Raw genomic sequence first — 20,990 nt, 5'->3', positions numbered from 1 at the left:
TCTTCAGATGAAGCCACTCTGGGTTGAGTCCGCTGCGTCTGTAGTTCCGGTGTGTATCTTCAGGTGGAGCCGCTCTGTGCGCTGCCCCGGCCGGCGGCAGAACGCTCAAAGCACGCTCCCCGCTTAGGACTAATGAGCGCTGGAGTAGCCGCTGGGTTCTCTGCCGAAGCAGGACCTTCCGTGACGTCACGGTCACGTGAAAAAACACGTGACTAGGCTAAGGAGAGCAGCGAGGACCAAATCCTACGCGTTTCGGAACTACCGTGTTCCTTCTTCAGGAGATCTTTTTTCCTGAGAACATAATTTGTGTGGTTTGGAGCCTTCAGTGTTTGCCTTGTTTTCTATCTAACATCAATACGAGACAGAGAGCCATACGTCGCCGAATAGCATGAGTAAATGCGTTTATCTACATTACGTACCCTCCTTAAATCTATCCATCCTGTTTCCCTTAGATAATTACCAAAAGGCGTCACATTCCCTTCCCCTCCCATCAAAGCATGTCTCCTCTTATCTCAGTAGTCGTTAGCTATGTTATTCGCATCTCCCATTATAAGCAAGGGTATTCCCACCCATCTACCTGATATTTCCAGAATCTCTTGTAACTTTTTCTTAGAATATGGCAGAGGAATATATAAAGTCACTATACACATTAATCTATTAAACAACTTACATACTATAAACACATATTGAGCATCTTTGTCTATTATAACCTCTATTTCTTCAAACAAAACGCTTGAATGTACCAGTATTGACACACCTCTGGTGTAGGTTGAGAACGTCGAGAGATACGCCTTTCTTACCCATCTCTTTTTTGCAACATATCCACTTATTCCTCCACCAGGTGAGTTTCCTGAAGGCATATAACTGAGGGTCTCTGTTTCAGCAAATTATGGAATATTGCTGCGTGCTTAGTAGCATTTGCAAGGCCCCTGACATTCCAACTTAAAATTTTAATTTCACCTCCCATTATGATTAATAAAGGCACCAATTTGAGTCAAGTCATACCCGCTATGGCCTCTAAAACAACCCCCTCCCCAACCCTCTTCCCTCTTACCAAAACTACTTTTCTCCCATCTCTAAATCCCAACTGAAGCAACGCCCTGACTTCTTACCCACGCCCCTGCAGGAACTTTATTAACTCTTTAAATATAAGATCAAACTTACTTTCTCTCTACGAGAACTGGGAACGCTGTTTTACAGCCTAGAAATACAACCGACTCCCATCTATACCTCTCCCACGAACCCATATCGAATTAAAATGTCCATTGCGCCGCCGAACACAACCACCTCAAAACAATTATATAACGAGTCATGTCAAGGATAACCCATGACAGTCACTTTTTAGAAAATAGCTTAATAACATTCAGGGATTATAACTGTCCCAGGAACGCTCAACACCAGCTTCAGCGGGTCCGCTGTGCTTCAATGTGCTTAGCAAGTAAGATTCAGCCATTGTGTCGCCTCCTCCGGATTTTGAAAAAAATGCACCCGGTCCAAAGCCACCACCCTGAGTTGAGCCGGATAGATCATTGAGTAGCTCAAGGTCAGGTCTCGCAGTCTCCTCTTAACCTCTCCAAACTTCATCCTTTTGGACCATTGTGGAATAGTCGGGGTAAATGGATATCCGGTTCCCATCAATAATTAGGCCATCACAATTACTGGCTTCCTCAGCAGGATATCATGGTCACAATAGTTCAAAATCTTGGCCAGAATAGCTCTCGGGGGTGACCCTGGAGGTAGAGTTCTAGTAGGGACCTTGTGCGCAAATACTTTGGTGAGGCTATCACCTCCCACAGTATTTTTCAGCCATGGCTCAATATACTCAGTGGGATTACTCCCTTCCACCTTTTCTGGCACACCTATTATTCTTAAATTTTTCCTACGGGAACGGTTTTCAAGATCATCAGTCTTAAACTCCAACTCTGCAATCCACTGGATGTACTTTTTTTTCCCTTTTTAACAGTTCATTAGCCTGATCTTCAACACTCCCCACACATTCTCCTCCACCACCTCCACTCTCTTCTCAACTTTGCGCATAGCGGAGTTAAGTGGGACCATCTCTCCCTTTAAATCATCCACACGTAGGTTCAGAGCAGCAAGAGCAGATTTACAGTACATCACCACTGAAAATATGTCTTTTAGCATCGGTTCCTCCATTTCAGCCATCTCCACAATCACAGACATCAGCTTGTGGGGCTAGATCAGAAAATGATGTGGTTTCCTTCTCAGGCCCTGTATGGGCTCTCTCCGGGGACCCCCGCTCCACCATACTGCTCTTTGCACCATCACCTCCGTCCAGCAAATCCCAAGAGTCACTTATTCCTCCAGCTCCCTCACATTCAGCCTCTGAGCGCAGTTTCACAGCCTCCTCTGACCGTGCAAATCTCTCTGGCTTGGCAATCACCTCCAACTTCTTGCGGTATGCGGCGCTTGCCTTTGCCGTCTCCTCTGCAGACTTGGTGCCATCTTGGATCCGTAAGCCTCATTGCCGGCTCCTTCTGCTTCATTCCCGAGCCTGGACGCCTCTCCACCGATCACCGCTAATTCCCTTGGGTCTCCATGCACTCCTGGGCACTCTATAGGCATTCAGCGGCGCCTCAAATGTATTGTTGCGATAGGTGCAGCGGGAGAGGTCCTGAACACGTCCTCTCACATCGCGCGCTAGGCCACGCCCCTGGGATCTGATCATTTCTGTCCCCGATGTTTGTGGAAACAAAAAAAAACTTTTATAAAAGCCTCAAACTTCTGTGTGTGAATCAGACATGAGATCTAACGTGATAGAAGATTACAGTGCGGGGAAGACGGGAAACCTTCATATAGACGGCCGGTGGTGATGGAGTCAGTGATATATATTTCTAGAGCCGTAGTAGAAGATGAAGATGTCATCCTCATCTTGAAGTAGTTATTTCTCGTGTCATGTGTAATGAAATCTCCTGCAGTATTGCTAATGCCGATTCCAGTGTCAGTAAATGAGACGAGAATTAGCGTTATGGAAGATGAGTCTATGAGAAACGTATTCAGCTGCCGACTCTGAGGAAGAAACTGCTTGTTGTCTGTGACCTAAATATATAGGTTTTATTAGTAGATGTAAAGAAGAGAACTAAATACTGTAAAATAATAAATCTCCTCATATGTTTCCCTTATTGTCTCCAGTAATTGTATTATTGCACAGGATTTTTATAATGTTACATCGGCTCATCTTCTCATTCAGGTCTCTACAATATCGGATCATCTTGGTGAAGATCTTCTACAAAAGAAAATATTCCTAATTTACCCATCAAGGCTGGATATGGACAGAGACAAGATGGCGGAGAGGATAATACACCTCACCCTAGGGATCCTCTTCCGGCTTACTGGAGAGGTGAGAAATTCTGAAGACGTTACATTACATCATTCTTATCTATAGGAATAAGAGATGGACAGAAATGGAGAGGTAAGGACTCTGGAAATGTCTGTAGTGAGATTTATTAATGTGTCTCTCCATAACCAGGATTATACAGTAGTGAAGAAGACCTCTAGTGAGCTCAGTCAGGACCCTGTGTCTGAGGGATGGGGAGGATCCCTGAGCCCAATCACGGGGCCTCCACCTCACCCCCTGATGCATGAGGACATCAACCACCAGAAGATCCTTGAACTAATCTACAAGATGATTGTGCTGCTGACTGGAGAGGTGCCACTGCTAGTAATGTTGGAACATTACACTGTAACACTATGAAAAGATCGATGGGATGACGGTATCATTGTGTTTGTCAGGTTTCTATAAGGTGTCAGGATGTCGCTGTCTATTTCTCCATGGAGGAGTGGGAGTATTTAGAAGGACACAGAGATCTGTACAAGAACGTCAAGATGGAGGTTCCTCAGCCCCTCACATCACCAGGTAATAGGACTAAATAAAAACGGCCTATAATTATCTGTTTGTAAAGTATGAATTCAGTCCCTGTATCTGTTTCCTCCAGTTCTCTCCAGTAAGATGACAGCACCAGAGAGATGTCCCCGTCTTCTTCTTCCACAGGACTGTAAACAAGAAGATCCCTATGCTCCTCAGGATCATCAGGTAGATGGAGAGAAGGTGTCATGAGATCTCCCCTATGATGTGTAAATGTTGTGAAGATCTTGTGCTCAGTCTTATTTTATTCTCCTGTATTGCCGTATTTTTTGGATTATAAGACACACTTTTTCCACCCAAATTCGGGGGGGGGGGGGGGGGGGAAGAGGGAATGGGGGTGTGTCTTATAATGCGGATATACTTTAACAGCCGCTGTGGAGCAGGGTCGCGGCTGGAAGAGGAAAGAGTGGAACGTTGCTGCAGGCCGCAGGAGGTGTTCGTATGTGTGGCAAGCCGCTGTGGGTGGTGTCCGGTGCTGTGGGTGATGTCGGGTGGTGTCCGCTGCTGCTGGGGCTTTGCCAACATTTTGTGAAAGTTCAGAGCCCCCATGGTTTCCTATGCGGTGGACTCCAGGAAAATGGCTTCCGGGGGCAGCACATGCGCATGTCAGGAAATATGAGTCATTTGATAATGTTCTAAGTCCACCGCTGGCACTGCTTGACGTCCCACAACCAGTTGGCTTGTGCATTGTACTTCTGTATGTGAACCTGCAGAGAGAGACACCGCTGCAAAACTTCCCCCTCTCTCTTCTTCTACACTGTGTAATTCTATCCACTCTTCTCCCTCCTTTCCTCCAGCAGCTGGTCATTACCCAGATCATTTCAAAGCGGATTCTCCCTCCAAAATCCCTATTCAAACTTGAATTTAATAACACACAATGATTATATAGAAAAAAAGAAAGTGAAAAAGCAGCAAAAAAATAATTACAGGGTTCAAAAGCTTCCCAGGCCTGTACCAATCCTAGTAAATATAACCACAAAAATTGGAAGCAGCACATCATAGTAGAATCAATTCACATACAGTTTAATTGCCCATCTGGCGATGTTTCAGTCCCAAAGAACAGGGGACTTGAAAAAGGTCCCCTGTTCTTTGGGACCGAAACATTGCCAGATTCGCAATTAAACTGCATGTGAATTGATTCTACTACGGTGTGCTGCTTCCAATTTTTGTGGTTACACAATAATTATGGAAACAGGAAAAATATATTTCCAGAATCGGTAGAATTTAGGCTACACACAGCAACGTTCTGCAGCCTGGACGCCCATCAGAAGCCGGGAAAATGGTTTCTGCCCCTGAGTGACACGCAGATGTGTCATGTTTGGTCTCAAACAAAAGATAATTTCGTAAGAGCAAATATAATACCCCTGTTGTCACTCAGTGAGTTATGGCAAGTAGAAGTTTTTAATAACTGTTCAAAAAGAGGTGTACATTTTCTAACTCATCAAGTGAGTTCAGCAAGAGAAAAGCATAAAGCCCAGACAAACAGTCAGGGAGGTGTCAGATGCCTGGAGAGCCAGCTACACAATGCTGTGCTGAAAGACCCTTTGCCATGGGAAGGTTCTCCTCCCCTTTATCAAAAACTCAGCACTCAACTTGATATGATCGATAACACTATTTAATGTTGTTCACGAGGTAGTAAACAGAAAATGTTTCGGTCAAAATTAGACCTTCATCAGTTACTGCAGATTATTATTATTAATTATTTATAAAGCACCATTGAATCCATGGTGCTGTATATGAGAATGGGTTGCATACAAATTACAGATATCACTTACAGTAAGCAAACTAACAATTAGAGACTGATACAGAGGGGCGAGGACCCTGCCCTCGCGGGCTTACATTCTACAGGATTATGGGGAAGGAGACAATAGGTTGAGGGTTGCAGGAGCTCCGGTGTTGGTGAGGCAGTATCTCCGGTAGTGATGAGGAGGCAGTGGGGTCAGTGCAGGCTGTAGGCTTTCCTGAAGAGATGGGTTTTCAGGTTCCGTCTGAGGGATCCGAATGTGGTTGATAGTCGGACGTGTTGGGGCAAAGAATTCCAGAAGATGGGGGATATATGGGAGAAGTCTTGGAGGCGGTTGGAAGGGGTAGCTAATAAGTGTGGAGGAGAGAAGGAGGTCTTGGGAGGACCGGAGATTAAGTGAGGGAAGATATCGGGAGATTAGTTCAGAGATATATGGAGGAGTGTTGTGAGTTCTGTTTTTGGGCTCCCTCTGGTGGTTACTGGTGGTACTGGGTGACTTGTGTTCTTTGCGGTCTCTGGTGTCCACCTGTTCCATCAGGATATGGGAGTTTCCTATTTAGCCTGGCTTTCTTGTCATTTCCTCGCCGGCTATCAATGTAATCAGTGTGTCTTTTTACCTCTGCTACCCGCTTCTGTAATCTTCAGGACAAGCTAAGTTTTGATTTTCCTGTTCCACGTTTTGCTTTATTTTTGTCTTGTCCAGCTTGCAGATATGTGATTTCTTGTTGCTGGTTGCTCTTGTGGGCTGAAATTACTCCTCATGTTCCATGAGTTGGCACATGAGTTCAAGTAATTTCAGGATGGTTTTTTGAAGGGTTTTTCGCTGACCGCGCAGTTCACTTTTGTATCCTCTGCTATCTAGCTTTAGCGGGCCTCATTTTGCTGAATCTGTTTTCATAACTACGTATGTGCTTTCCTCTCATTTCACCGTTATTACATGTGGGGGGCTGCTATTTCTGTGGGGTGTTTCTCTGGAGGCAAGAGAAGTCTGTGTTTCTTCTAATAGGGGAAGTTAGTTCTTCGGCTGGCGCGAGACGTCTAGAATCATCGTAGGCACGTTCCCCGGCTACAGCTAGTTGTGTGTTAGGTTCAGTATCGCGGTCAGCTCAGGTTCCATCACCTTAGAGCTTGTTTTGCTTTTGTGCTTGTTCTTTTTGTGATCCCCTGCCATTGGGATCATGACAGTATAGCCGGCCAAAAAGTGGTAATCGTATTGGCTGAAGTAGGAGGAAAAGTAGTCTGAGGAAGTTTTTTTTTTGTTTTCCCCTCTCCCAGAGGTTGCTGCCTAGTCTTAATTGCAGCCTGGCTGCTTCTATCCTCCTCTTAATCCTTGAATGGCTCTGACCTCAGCTGTTTATCATGGACGTCCAGAGTTTGGCTTCCAGCCTGAACAATCTTGCTGCTAAGGTTCAAAATATACAAGATTTTGTTGTTCATGCTCCTATGTCTGAACCTAGAATTCCTATCCCAGAGTTTTTTTCTGGAGATAGATCTAGTTTTCTGAATTTTAGGAACAATTGCAAGTTGTTTCTTTCATTGAAATCTCGTTCCTCTGGAGACCCTGCTCAGCAGGTCAAGATTATTATATCTTTCCAGCGGGGTGACCCTCAAAATTGGGCATTTGCATTGGCACCAGGGGATCCTGCGTTGCTTAATGTGGATGCGTTTTTTCTGGCATTGGGTTTGCTCTATGAGGAACCTAACCAAGAGATTCAGGCTGAAAAAGCTTTATTGGCTCTCTCTCAGGGGCAAGATGAAGCAGAAATATACAGGTCCTTCTAAAAAAATTAGCATATAGTGTTAAATTTCATTATTTACCATAATGTAATGATTACAATTAAACTTTCATATATTATAGATTCATTATCCACCAACTGAAATTTGTCAGGTCTTTTATTGTTTTAATACTGATGATTTTGGCATACAACTCCTGATAACCCAAAAAACCTGTCTCAATAAATTAGCATATTTCACCCATCCAATCAAATAAAAGTGTTTTTTAATAACAAACAAAAAAACCATCAAATAATAATGTTCAGTTATGCACTCAATACTTGGTCGGGAATCCTTTGGCAGAAATGACTGCTTCAATGCGGCGTGGCATAGAGGCAATCAGCCTGTGACACTGCTGAGATGTTATGGAGGCCCAGGATGCTTCAATAGCGGCCTTAATCTCATCCAGAGTGTTGGGTCTTGCGTCTCTCAACTTTCTCTTCACAATATCCCACAGATTCTCTATGGGCTTCAGGTCAGGAGAGTTGGCAGGCCAATTGAGCACAGTAATACCATGGTCAGTAAACCATTTACCAGTGGTTTTGGCACTGTGAGCAGGTGCCAGGTCGTGCTGAAAAATGAAATCTTCATCTCCATAAAGCATTTCAGCCGATGGAAGCATGAAGTGCTCCAAAATCTCCTGATAGCTAGCTGCATTGACCCTGCCCTTGATGAAACACAGTGGACCAACACCAGCAGCTGACATGGCACCCCACACCATCACTGACTGTGGGTACTTGACACTGGACTTCAGGCATTTTGGCATTTCCTTCTCCCCAGTCTTCCTCCAGACTCTGGCACCTTGATTTCCGAATGACATGCAAAATTTGCTTTCATCAGAAAAAAGTACTTGGGACCACTTAGCAACAGTCCAGTGCTGCTTCTCTGTAACCCAGGTCAGGCGCCTCTGCCGCTGTTTATGGTTCAAAAGTGGCTTTACCTGGGGAATGTGGCACCTGTAGCCCATTTCCTGCACACGCCTGTGCACGGTGGCTCTGGATGTTTCCACACAAGACTCAGTCCACTGCTTCCTCAGGTTCCCCAAGGTCTGGAATCGGTCCTTCTCCACAATCTTCCTCAGGGTCCGGTCTCCTCTTCTCGTTGTACAGCGTTTTCTGCCACATTGTTTCCTTCCAACAGACTTACCATTGAGGTGCCTTGATACAGCACTCTGGGAACAGCCTATTTGTTGAGAAATTTCTTTCTGGGTCTTACCCTCTTGCTTGAGGGTGTCAATGATGGCCTTCTTGACATCTGTCAGGTCGCTAGTCTTAAGGCCCCTTCACACTTAGCGACGCTGCAGCGATACCGACAACGATCCGGATCGCTGCAGCGTCGCTGTTTGGTCGCTGGAGAGCTGTCACACAGACCGCTCTCCAGCGACCAACGATGCCGGTAACCAGGGTAAACATCGGATAACTAAGCGCAGGGCCGCGCTTAGTAACCCGATGTTTACCCTGGTTACCATGCTAAAAGTGAAAAAAACCAAACACTAGATACTTACCTACCGCTGTCTGTCCTCCAGCGCTGTGCTCTGCTTCTCTGCTCTCCTCCTGTACTGGCTGTGAGCCGGAAAGCAGAGCGGTGACGTCACCGCTCTGCTTTCCGGCTGACCGACGCTCACAGCCAGTACAGGAGGAGAGCAGAGAAGCAGAGCACAGCGCTGGAGGACAGACGGCTGTAGGTAAGTATCTAGTGTTTGTTTTTTTTTTACTTTTAGCATGGTAACCAGGGTAAACATCGGGTTACTAAGCGCGGCCCTGCGCTTAGGTACCCGATGTTTACCCTGGTTACCAGTGAAGACATCGCTGGATCGGTGTCACACACGCCGATCCAGCGATGTCAGCAGGAGTCCAACGACGAAATAAAGTTCTGGACTTTATTCAGCGACCAACGATCTCCCTGCAGGGGCCTGATCGTTGGTCGCTGTCACACATAACGATTTCATTAACGATATCGTTGCTACGTCACAAATAGCAACGATATCGTTAACAATATCGTTATGTGTGAAGGTACCTTTACCCATGATGGGGGTTTTGAGTAATGAACCAGGCAGGGAGTTTATAAAAGCCTCAGGTATCTTTTGCATGTGTTTAGAGTTAATTAGTTGATTCAGAAGATTTGGGTAATAGGTCGTTTAGAGAACCTTTTCTTGATATGCTAATTTATTGAGACAGGTTTTTTGGGTTATCAGGAGTTGTATGCCAAAATCATCAGTATTAAAACAATAAAAGACCTGACAAATTTCAGTTGGTGGATAATGAATCTATAATATATGAGAGTTTAATTGTAATCATTACATTATGGTAAATAATGAAATTTAACACTATATGCTAATTTTTTGAGAAGGACCTGTATTGTCAGAAATTTCGGAAATGGTCGGTGCTTACTCAGTGGAATGAGCGCGCTCTGGCTGCAAAATTCAGGGATGGCCTTTCTGAGGCCATTAAAGATGTTATGGTGGGGTTCCCGGCGCCTACAGGTCTGAATGAGTCCATGACTATGGCTATTCAGATTGATCGGCGTTTACGGGAGCGCAAACCTGTGCACCATTTGGCGGTGTCTTCTGAACAGGCACCTGAGACAATGCAATGTGATAGAATTCAGTCCAGAAGTGAACGGCAAAACTATAGGCGGAAAAATGGGTTGTGTTTTTATTGTGGTGATTCAGCTCATGTTATATCAGCATGCTCTAAACGCACAAAAAAGGTTGATAAGTCTGCTGCCATTGATACTTTACAGTCTAAGTTCATTCTGTCTGTGACTCTGATTTGTTCTTTATCATCCATTTCCGTCGATGCCTATGTGGATTCAGGCGCTGCCCTGAGTCTTATGGATTGGTCATTTGCCAATCGCTGTGGGTTTAGTCTGGAGCCTCTGGAAGTTCCTATTCCTTTGAAAGGAATTGACTCTACACCTTTGGCTATGAATAAACCTCAGTACTGGACACAAGTGACCATGCGTATGACTCCCGTTCATCAGGAGGTGATTCGCTTCCTGGTACTGTATAATTTACATGATGTCTTAGTGCTTGGTCTGCCATGGTTACAAACTCATAACCCAGTCCTGGACTGGAAAACAATGTCTGTGTTAAGCTGGGGATGTCAGGGGGTTCATGATGATGCACCTCCGATTTCTATCGCTTCATCTACTCCTTCTGAGGTTCCTGTATTTTTGTCTGATTATCGGGATGTTTTTGAGGAGCCTAAGCTCAGTTCGCTTCCTCCTCACAGGGATTGCGATTGTGCTATAGATTTGATTCCTGGCAGTAAGTTTCCTAAAGGTCGTTTGTTCAATCTGTCTGTGCCAGAGCATGCTGCTATGCGGAATTATGTTAAGGAGTCCTTGGAAAAGGGACATATCTGTCCATCTTTGTCCCCTTTGGGAGCAGGTTTTTTTTTCGTGGCCAAGAAAGATGGTTCCTTGAGGCCTTGTATAGATTATCGTCTTTTGAATAAGATTACAGTCAAATATCAGTATCCTTTGCCATTGTTGACTGATTTGTTCGCTCGCATTAAGGGGGCTAGATGGTTCACTAAGATTGATCTTCGGGGTGCGTATAATCTTGTGCGGATAAAGCAGGGTGAGGTGATGAGTGGAAAACCGCATTTAATGCGCCTGAGGGCCATTTCGAGTATTTGGTTATGCCTTTTGGACTTTCTAATGCTCCTTCTGTCTTCCAGTCCTTTATGCACGATATTTTCTGTGAATATCTGGATAAATTTATGATCGTGTATTTGGATGATGTTTTGGTTTTTTCCGATGACTGGGAGTCCCATGTTCAGCAGGTCAGGAAGGTGTTTCAGGTCCTGCGGGCCAATTCTTTGTTTGTAAAGGGTTCAAAGTGTCTCTTTGGAGTCCAGAAGATTTCTTTTTTGGGGTATATTTTTTCCCCTTCTACTATTGAGATGGATCCCGTCAAGGTTCAGGCTATTTGTGACTGGACGCAGCCTACATCTCTTAAAAGTCTACAGAAGTTCTTGGGCTTTGCTAATTTTTATCGTCGTTTCATAGCTAATTTTTCTAGTATTGTTAAACCTTTGACGGACTTGACTAAGAAGGGTGCTGATGTTGCGGATTGGTCTCCTGCGGCTGTGGAGGCCTTTCAGGAACTTAAGCGCCGGTTTTCTTCCGCTCCTGTGTTGCGTCAGCCAGATGCGTCGCTTCCTTTTCAGGTTGAGGTTGATGCTTCTGAGATTGGAGCGGGGGCGGTTTTGTCGCAGAGAAGCTCCGATGGCTCAGTGATGAAGCCATGTGCGTTCTTTTCTAGAAAATTTTCGCCCGCTGAACGGAATTATGATGTTGGTAATCGGGAGCTTTTGGCCATGAAGTGGGCATTTGAGGAGTGGCGTCATTGGCTTGAGGGTGCTAGACATCGTGTGGTGGTCTTTACTGATCACAAAAATCTGATGTACCTTGAGTCTGCCAAGCGTCTAAATCCTAGACAGGCTTGTTGGTCACTGTTTTTCTCCCGTTTCAATTTTGTGGTTTCATACCTGCCAGGTTCAAAGAATGTGAAGGCGGATGCTCTTTCTAGGAGTTTTGTGCCTGACTCCCCTGGAAATTCTGAGCCTACTGGTATCCTGAGGGATGGGGTGATTTTGTCGGCTGTCTCTCCAGACTTGCGACGTGCTTTGCAGGAGTTTCAGGCGGATAAACCTGATTGTTGTCCGCCTGAAAGACTGTTTGTTCCGGATAATTGGACCAGTAGAGTCATCTCCGAGGTCCATTCTTCTGCGTTGGCAGGTCATCCTGGAATATTTGGTACTAGAGACTTGGTGGCCAGGTCTTTTTGGTGGCCTTCCTTGTCGAGGGATGTGCGTTCTTTTGTGCAGTCTTGTGAAGTTTGCGCTCGGGCTAAGCCTTGCTGTTCTCGGGCCAGTGGATTGTTGTCACCTTTGCCTATCCCAAAGAGGCCTTGGACGCACATTTCCATGGACTTTATTTCGGATCTTCCTGTCTCTCAAAAAATGTCCGTCATCTGGGTTGTGTGTGACCGCTTTTCTAAGATGGTTCATCTTGTACCCTTGCCTAAGTTACCTTCCTCCTCTGAGTTGGTCCCTCTGTTTTTTCAGAACGTGGTTCGTTTGCATGGTATTCCGGAGAACATCGTTTCTGACAGGGGATCCCAGTTTGTGTCTAGATTTTGGCGGACGTTCTGTGCTAAGATGGGCATTGATTTGTCCTTTTCGTCTGCATTCCATCCCCAGACGAATGGCCAGACTGAACGAACTAATCAGACCTTAGAAACTTATTTAAGGTGTTTTGTTTCTGCTGATCAAGATGACTGGGTTACCTTTTTGCCGCTTGCCGAATTTGCCCTTAATAATCGGGCTAGTTCTGCTACCTTGGTTTCTCCTTTCTTTTGTAATTCGGGGTTTCATCCTCGTTTTTCCTCTGGTCAGGTGGAGCCTTCTGATTGTCCTGGAGTGGACATGGTGGTGGATAGGTTGCATCAGATTTGGAGTCATGTGGTGGACAATTTGAAGTTGTCCCAGGAGAGAGCTCAGCATTTTGCTAATCGCCGTCGCCGCGTGGGTCCTCGTCTTCGTGTTGGGGACTTGGTGTGGTTGTCTTCTCGTTTTGTTCCTATGAAGGTCTCTTCTCCTAAGTTCAAGCCTCGGTTCATCGGTCCCTATAGGATCTTGGAAATTCTTAACCCTGTGTCGTTTCGTTTGGATCTCCCGGCATTGTTTGCTATTCATAATGTGTTCCATCGGTCGTTGTTGCGGAAGTATGAGGTACCTGTTGTTCCTTCGCTTGAGCCTCCTGCTCCGGTGCTGGTGGAGGGAGAATTGGAGTATGTTGTGGAGAAGATCTTGGATTCTCGTGTTTCCAGACGGAAGCTCCAGTATTTGGTCAAGTGGAAGGGTTTTGGTCAGGAGGATAATTCTTGGGTGGTTGCCTCTGATGTTCATGCTGCCGATTTGGTCCGTGCATTTCAAGGGGCTCATCCTGGTCGCCCTGGCGGTTCTCGTGAGGGTTCGGTGACCCCTCCTCAAGGGGGGGGTACTGTTGTGAGTTCTGTTTTTGGGCTCCCTCTGGTGGTTACTGGTGGTACTGGGTGACTTGTGTTCTTTGCGGTCTCTGGTGTCCACCTGTTCCATCAGGATATGGGAGTTTCCTATTTAGCCTGGCTTTCTTGTCATTTCCTCGCCGGCTATCAATGTAATCAGTGTGTCTTTTTACCTCTGCTACCCGCTTCTGTAATCTTCAGGACAAGCTAAGTTTTGATTTTCCTGTTCCACGTTTTGCTTTATTTTTGTCTTGTCCAGCTTGCAGATATGTGATTTCTTGTTGCTGGTTGCTCTTGAGTTGGCACATGAGTTCAAGTAATTTCAGGATGGTTTTTTGAAGGGTTTTTCGCTGACCGTGCAGTTCACTTTTGTATCCTCTGCTATCTAGCTTTAGCGGGCCTCATTTTGCTGAATCTGTTTTCATAACTACGTATGTGCTTTCCTCTCATTTCACCGTTATTACATGTGGGGGGCTGCTATTTCTGTGGGGTGTTTCTCTGGAGGCAAGAGAGGTCTGTGTTTCTTCTAATAGGGGAAGTTAGTTCTTCGGCTGGCGCGAGACGTCTAGAATCATCGTAGGCACGTTCCCCGGCTACAGCTAGTTGTGTGTTAGGTTCAGTATCGCGGTCAGCTCAGGTTCCATCACCCTAGAGCTTGTTTTGCTTTTGTGCTTGTTCTTTTTGTGATCCCCTGCCATTGGGATCATGACAGAGGAGACAGGTTATGGATGGCTTTATAGGTCAGTATAAGTAATTTGAACTGGATACGCTGAGGGAATGGGAGCCAGTGAAGAGATTTGCAGAGGGGGAAAGTGGAGGAGCAGTGAGGGGAGAGATGAATTAGTCGGGCAGCAGAGTTAAGGATGGACTGGAGAGGTGCAAGGGTGTTAGCAGGGAGGCCACAGAAAAGGATGCTGTAATAGTCAAGGCGGGAGATGATGAGGACATGCAGAAGCATTTTAGTAGATTGACGGTTGAGGAAAGGACGGATTCTGGAGATATTTTTGAGCTGGAGGCGACAGGAGGTGGAGAGAGCTTGGATGTGCGGTTTGAAGGACAGGGCAGAGTCAATGGTTACTCCGAGGCAGCGGACTTCCGGTACGGGGGAAAGCGTGATGTTGTTAATTGCGATAGATAGGTCAGGTAAGGAATATCTATGAGAAAATAAGAAAAACAAAATAAATCCAACGATAGGTTACATCAAAACACAAAATAAGTATATACAATAGTATTGGTCAACCGTATTGTAGAAAATGACAGTAAAGCAGACAACAGCAAATTAATCCAGTGTTTTTAAACCAGATATTGGTACTTTTGGCAGCATGGACAGGTGCCAAGTCCTACTGGAGAATGACATTTCCATCTTCAAAAAGCTTGTCGTGAGAGGGAAGCATGAAGGGCTTTAAGATTTCCTGGTAGATGGCTGCGCTGACTTTGGTTTTGAGAAAAACGCAGTGTACCTACACCAGCAGATGACATGGCTCCCCAAATCATCACTGATTGTGGAAATTCACACTAGACCTCAAGCAGCTTGGATTGTGGCCTCTCCACTCTTCCTCGAGACTCTGAGTCCTTGATTTCCAAATTAAATAAAAAAATTACTTTCTTCTGAAAACAACACTTTGGACCACTGAGCAACAGTCCGGTTCTTTTTCTCCATGGCCCAGGTATGACGCTTCTGGCGTTGTCTATTGGTCATGAGTGGCTGACACAAGGAATGCGACACTTGTAGTCCATGTCCTGGATACGTCTGTGTGTTGGCTCTTGAAGCATTGACACCAGCAGCAGTCCACTCCTTGTGAATCTCCCCCAAATGTTTGACTTTTTCTTAACAATCCTTTCAAGGCTGTGATTATCTCGGTAGCTTGTGCTCCTTTTTCTACCACATTTTTTCCTCCATTAATATGGTTGGATACAGCACTCTGTGAACAGCCGGCTTCTTTAGCAATGACCTTTTGTGGTTTACTCTCCTTGTGGAGTGTGTGAATGACTGCCTTCTGGACATCTGTCAAGTCAGCAGTCTTCCCCATGATTGTGGAGCCTACTGAAGCAGACAAAAGGACCTTTTTAAATGTTTGGGAAGCCTTTGCAGGTGTTTTTTGTTAATTATTCTAATTTACTGAGATAATGACTTTTGAATTTTCATTGGCTGTAAGCCATAATCATCAACATTAACAGAAATACACACATGAAATAAATCACTCTCCTGGTAATGACTCTACATAATGTGAGTTTCACTTTTTGCATTGAAGAACTGAAATAAATTAACTTTTTGTGAGAAGCACCTGTAGGTGACATTACTAATATAGTACATGGGGTCACATAGGTGACATTACAAATATATACAGTATTTTATTTTATTTTTTCCCCTTGAGACCCAATTACAGCTATTGCGGTGGGATCCGTGATTTCTATCTACTCCACTGTGTATAGGATAGTAGAGTATAATAAGGTTGTTATGGACGTGTCTTAACTAACATTGTGCAATGACTCTGGTTTCCCTATACTGATGGATATTTCTGGTTGTTAAAACTGTAATACTAACGGCCCCATACACGAGATAAGTGTTGGCTGAACGGTCATTTTGCAGATGGCTATCTCTCCCGACTCCCCCATACACACAAATATTCCAGCTTTCCTGTGGTCTGTATGAGAGAGTCGCCTCCAGACTCCCCCAGTGGAGGATTATCTACAGGAAGAACAAAACGGATTAGTCTCTGAAATTCACGATGCCAGATCCTTCTCTGCCCTGACATCATCTGTCGGGAGGCCCCCAAATACATTATATAGTCGCCCAAACCCCCTGAGGTGGGGCTTTCATGTAACTTTTGTCTAATCTGTATGGGGGCGTTAAAAGTTAACCTATTAGACGCTGCCTCTGGCCCGGCCTAATAGACCTTTGTACATTACAGGACCAGACACCATTATTAAGCAGTGTTGTAACGTGGCATTACTGGTATGGTGCTCAAGTAGGGTCTCAAACCAAATCTACTATATAAAGCTGAATGTGTGTATGTGTGTGTGTGTGTGTATGTGTGTGTGTGTATGTCCGGGATTGGCATCTGCACCGTCGCAGCTACAGCCACAAAATTTTGCACAGTCACACGTCTGGACCCCGAGAGCGTCATAGGCTATATTGTGAGGCGAAATTTTAACCCCGCGCGTTCCAATTCACCAAACAATTTTGCCCCTATCTACATAATGGGGAAAAAAGTGAAAGGAAAAGTGTTGGAAGCGTCGCAGCTACAGCAACAAAATTTTGCACAGTCACACGTCTGGACCCTGAGAGCGTCATAGGCTACGTTGTGAGGTGAAATTTTAACCCCGCGCTTTCCAATTCACCAAACAATTTTGCCCCTATCTACATAATGGGGAAAAAAGTGAAAGGAAAAGTGTTGGAGGCGTCGCAGCTACAGAAACAAAATTTTGCACAGTCACACGTCTGGACCCTGAGAGCGTCATAGGCTACGTTGTGAGGTGAAATTTTAACCCCGCGCTTTCCAATTCACCAAACAATTTTGCCCCTATATACATAATGGGTAAAAAGTTAAATGAAAAGTGTTGGAGGCGTCGCAGCTACAGCCACAAAATTTTGCACAGTCACACGTCTGGACCCTGAGAGCGTCATAGGCTATGTTGTGAGGTGAAATTTTAACTCCGCGCTTTCCAATTCACCAAACAATTTTGCCCCTATCTACATAATGGGGAAAAGTGAAAGGAAAAGTGTTGGAGGCAAATTGACAGCTGCCAGATGTGAACAAGGGGGACTTAAAGAATGAGAGCGATGGCGCCAAAGAGTATATACCGTACAGTTGCTAAGGTGGGGCCCTGACATGGGATACTCACCACACACGGGGATATGAACACACACACAAAATGTGCTTGAACACATATCACCCTCAGCACACATTTCACCACACATACACCAACCTCGCCACATAAAAGTCGAAACACAAAAGTCGCCGCTCAAAACTCGCCACGCGCAAAACTCGCCACATGCAAAAACTAGGCTCACGCAAAACTCGCCACAAGTGCAAAACTCACCTCATGGAAAACTCGCTACATGCAAAACTTGCACACGCGGAAAAATTGCCACATGCACAAAAGTTGCAACACATGCAAAAGTTGCCTCACACAAAACTTGCACATACTCAAAAGGTACTACGCATAAAACTCACCACGCGCAAAACTCGCCATGCGCAAAACTTGCTGCACACAACTTGCTACACTGACCTGTCACATGCAACTCGACACACAAAAAGTTGCTACACGCATGTTGCCACACAAAACTCATCTCACAAAAGTCGCTACATGCATGTCGCCACACGCAACTCAACACACACAACTTGACAAACGAAACTCGCCCTAAAACACACACAAGTCTGGTATTAGCCTTCAAAAATAAAAATCTGATTAATAAGCAGACAAACTACAAGAGCAACAAATGTACCAGATAGGAAATACGGCAGCTGTCAGTCACATGACCTGTCTATTATGTGTATGTGTGAGCTAATATAAACTGCAAGGGGGAGGGCTTCCTGTTGGCTGGGGATTTATCAGGCTGCCAATTTAGCTTACAAATACTGAGGTAAAAATACTGACCAAATAACGTGTGAATGCGGTCTAATACAGGAGGAGATGACACACAGGTATATACTATATACAGGAGAGATGGCACACAGGTATATACTATATACAGGAGGAGATGACACACAGATATATACTATATACAGGAGGAGATGACACACAGATATATACTATATACAGGAGGAGATGACATACAGGTATATACTATATACAGGGGAGATGACATACAGGTATATACTATATACAGGAGGAGATGACACACAGGTATATACTATATACAGGAGCAGATGACCTACAGGTATATACTATATACAGGAGGAGATGACACACAGGTATATACTATAAACAGGAGCAGATGACCTACAGGTATATACTATATACATGAGGAGATGATACACAGGTATATACTATATACAGGAGCAGATGACCTACAGGTATATACTATATACAGGAGGAGATGACATACAGGTATATGCTATATAGAAGATGACATACAGGTATATACTATATACAGGAGGAGATGACACACAGATATATACTATATACAGGAGGAGATGACATACAGGTATATACTATATACAGGAGGAGATGACACACAGATATATACTATATACAGGAGGAGATGACATACAGGTATATACTATATATAGAAGGAGAAGACATACAGGTATATACTATATATAGGAGGAGATGACATACAGGTATATACTATATACAGGGGAGATGACACATAGCAGGTATATACTATATACAGGGGAGATTACAAACAGGTATATACTATATACAGGAGATGACATACAGGTGTATACTGTTATGACCTGGTGGTCAGGACAATAATGGACCTGGTGGTTAAGAGCACATGGAATGACCTGATAGTTTCTGATAATAAAGGACGAGCTCTGGGACGTGGGAACTCTGCTGACCGCAATCCCTAATCCTATCAAACACACTAGAAATAGCCGTGGATTGCGCCTAACGCTCCCTATGCAACTCGGCACAGCCTAAGGAACTAGCTAGCCCTGAAGATAGAAAAATAAAGCCTACCTTGCCTCAGAGAAATTCCCCAAAGGAAAAGGCAGCCCCCCACATATAATGACTGTGAGTAAAGATGAAAATACAAACACAGAGATGAAATAGATTTAGCAAAGTGAGGCCCGACTTACTGAACAGACCGAGGATAGGAAAGGTTACTTTGCGGTCAGCACAAAAACCTACAAAAAGACCACGCAGAGGGCGCAAAAAGACCCTCCGCACCGACTCACGGTGCGGAGGCGCTCCCTCTGCGTCCCAGAGCTTCCAGCAAGCAAGACAACAATAAGAATAGCGAGCTGGACAGAAAAATAGCAAACCCAAGAAATACAAGCTGGAACTTAGCTTTTGCTGGGAAGACAAGTCACAAGAACGATCCAGGAGTGAACTAGACCAATACTAGAACATTGACAGGTGGCATGGAGCAAAGATCTAAGTGGAGTTAAATAGAGCAGCCAGCTAACGAATTAACCTCGTCACCTGAGGAAGGAAACTCAGAAACACCCACCAGAGGAAGTCCATGGACAGAACCAGCCGAAGTACCATTCATGACCACAGGAGGGAGCCCGACAACAGAATTCACAACAGTATACTATATATAAGGGAGATGACAAACATGTATATACTGAGGTGAAAATGAGAGGTGTGAGGTGAAAATGAAAAGGTGTGATTGCAAAATGAGAGGAGTGAGGGAAAATAGTGGAGTGATCGGAAAATGACAGATGTGAGGTCGAAATGACAAGTGTTAGGGGGGAATGAGAGGAGTGAGGGAGAAAATGAGAGGTGTGAGGGAGAAAATGAGAGATGTGAGGGAGAAAATGAAAGATGTGATTGGGAAAATGAGAGGCATGATGGGAAAATAAGAGAAGTGAGGTGCTATAACTAACCACAGATATTTACTATGCCCAGGCAACGCCGGGTTCTTCAGCTAGTCTATAATATAATGCTAGGAGTGTCACTCTGTCCGAAGCCTTTATGGACTGCACAAGTGCAACGTGCCTGCGCAGTCTGGACCCCACAGAGTTACGCATCCGGGATGAGGGTTGTGGCCCTGGAGATCGCGGTATGCGTAAGCACTGAACGCACACCGCGATCTCTGGCACAACAACTTACCTATCCACCAGTAGCGTAGCTACCGGGGGGGCAGAGGGGGCGATCACCCCAAGCCCGGTGCTCAGAGGGGGCCCACCCAGAGCTACACTACATTCTGCAGCAGAGCAGGGAGAACCGATCTCACTGCTCTGCTGCCCGGTTGCTATGGGCCCCTGAGCATCCGGGGGGCGGTGCCAGCAGTGGGCCCCCCGCCTGTCATCGCAGGGTAAGCAGTATCGGCATATAGCTCATGCAGCTGACCGCATTGATAAGGGAAGGAGCACTGCGCTCCTCCTATCATCCCGCTATCAGCATCTGACGTCACCGACGAAGACACTGACAGGGAGCGTGATGACGTCACTGCCCGCTGTCAGGAGATGAGCCGGAGCAGGGAACAGCGCAGTAACCAGGTAGAAGAGAGGTCAGTACTTATTTATAGTTTTTCTTTATGGGGGTTGCCTTATACTACAGAGTCTGCCTGTAGGGCGGTGCTGCCTTATACTACAGAGTCTGCCTGTGGGGGATGCTGCCTTATACTACAGAGTCTGCCTGTGAAGGGGGGGTGTTGCCTTATTCTACAGAGTCTGCTTGTGGGGGGGGGGTGCTGCCTTATACTACAGAGTCTGCCTGTGGGAGGATGCTGCCTTATACTACAGAGTCTGTCTCTGGGGGGGGTGGGGTGCTGCCTTATGCTATAGGGTCTGCCTGGTGGGGGGGTACTGTCTTATACTACAGGGTCTGCATATATAAAATACGTCAGCGGAGCAATCCAGCCACTTTCTACTGAATATATATATATATATATATATGTATATATCATTCTCCAGCGCAGCAAGCCAGTGACTTTTTACTGCACATGACAG

The 20,990-nt window shown here is 45.3% G+C and overlaps 1 protein-coding gene across 1 annotated transcript in view; it reads left to right on the top strand.

The window, feature by feature from the left end:
• Nucleotides 1–20,990, top strand: part of LOC138663641 (zinc finger protein 773-like) — a 105,806-nt gene that overhangs the window by 27,454 nt on the left and 57,362 nt on the right. Inside the window, exons 2-5 of the mRNA XM_069749918.1 lie at nt 3,212–3,361; nt 3,491–3,670; nt 3,754–3,877; nt 3,957–4,054. Coding sequence (XP_069606019.1) covers nt 3,290–3,361; nt 3,491–3,670; nt 3,754–3,877; nt 3,957–4,054 — 474 coding nt within the window. The 5' untranslated portion in view covers nt 3,212–3,289. The remainder of the gene's footprint in view (nt 1–3,211; nt 3,362–3,490; nt 3,671–3,753; nt 3,878–3,956; nt 4,055–20,990) is intronic.

This window comes from Ranitomeya imitator, chromosome 2 (assembly GCF_032444005.1).
Source record: "Ranitomeya imitator isolate aRanImi1 chromosome 2, aRanImi1.pri, whole genome shotgun sequence".
NCBI lineage: Eukaryota > Metazoa > Chordata > Amphibia > Anura > Dendrobatidae > Ranitomeya > Ranitomeya imitator.
This window is presented reverse-complemented; position numbering and strand designations above follow the sequence as displayed.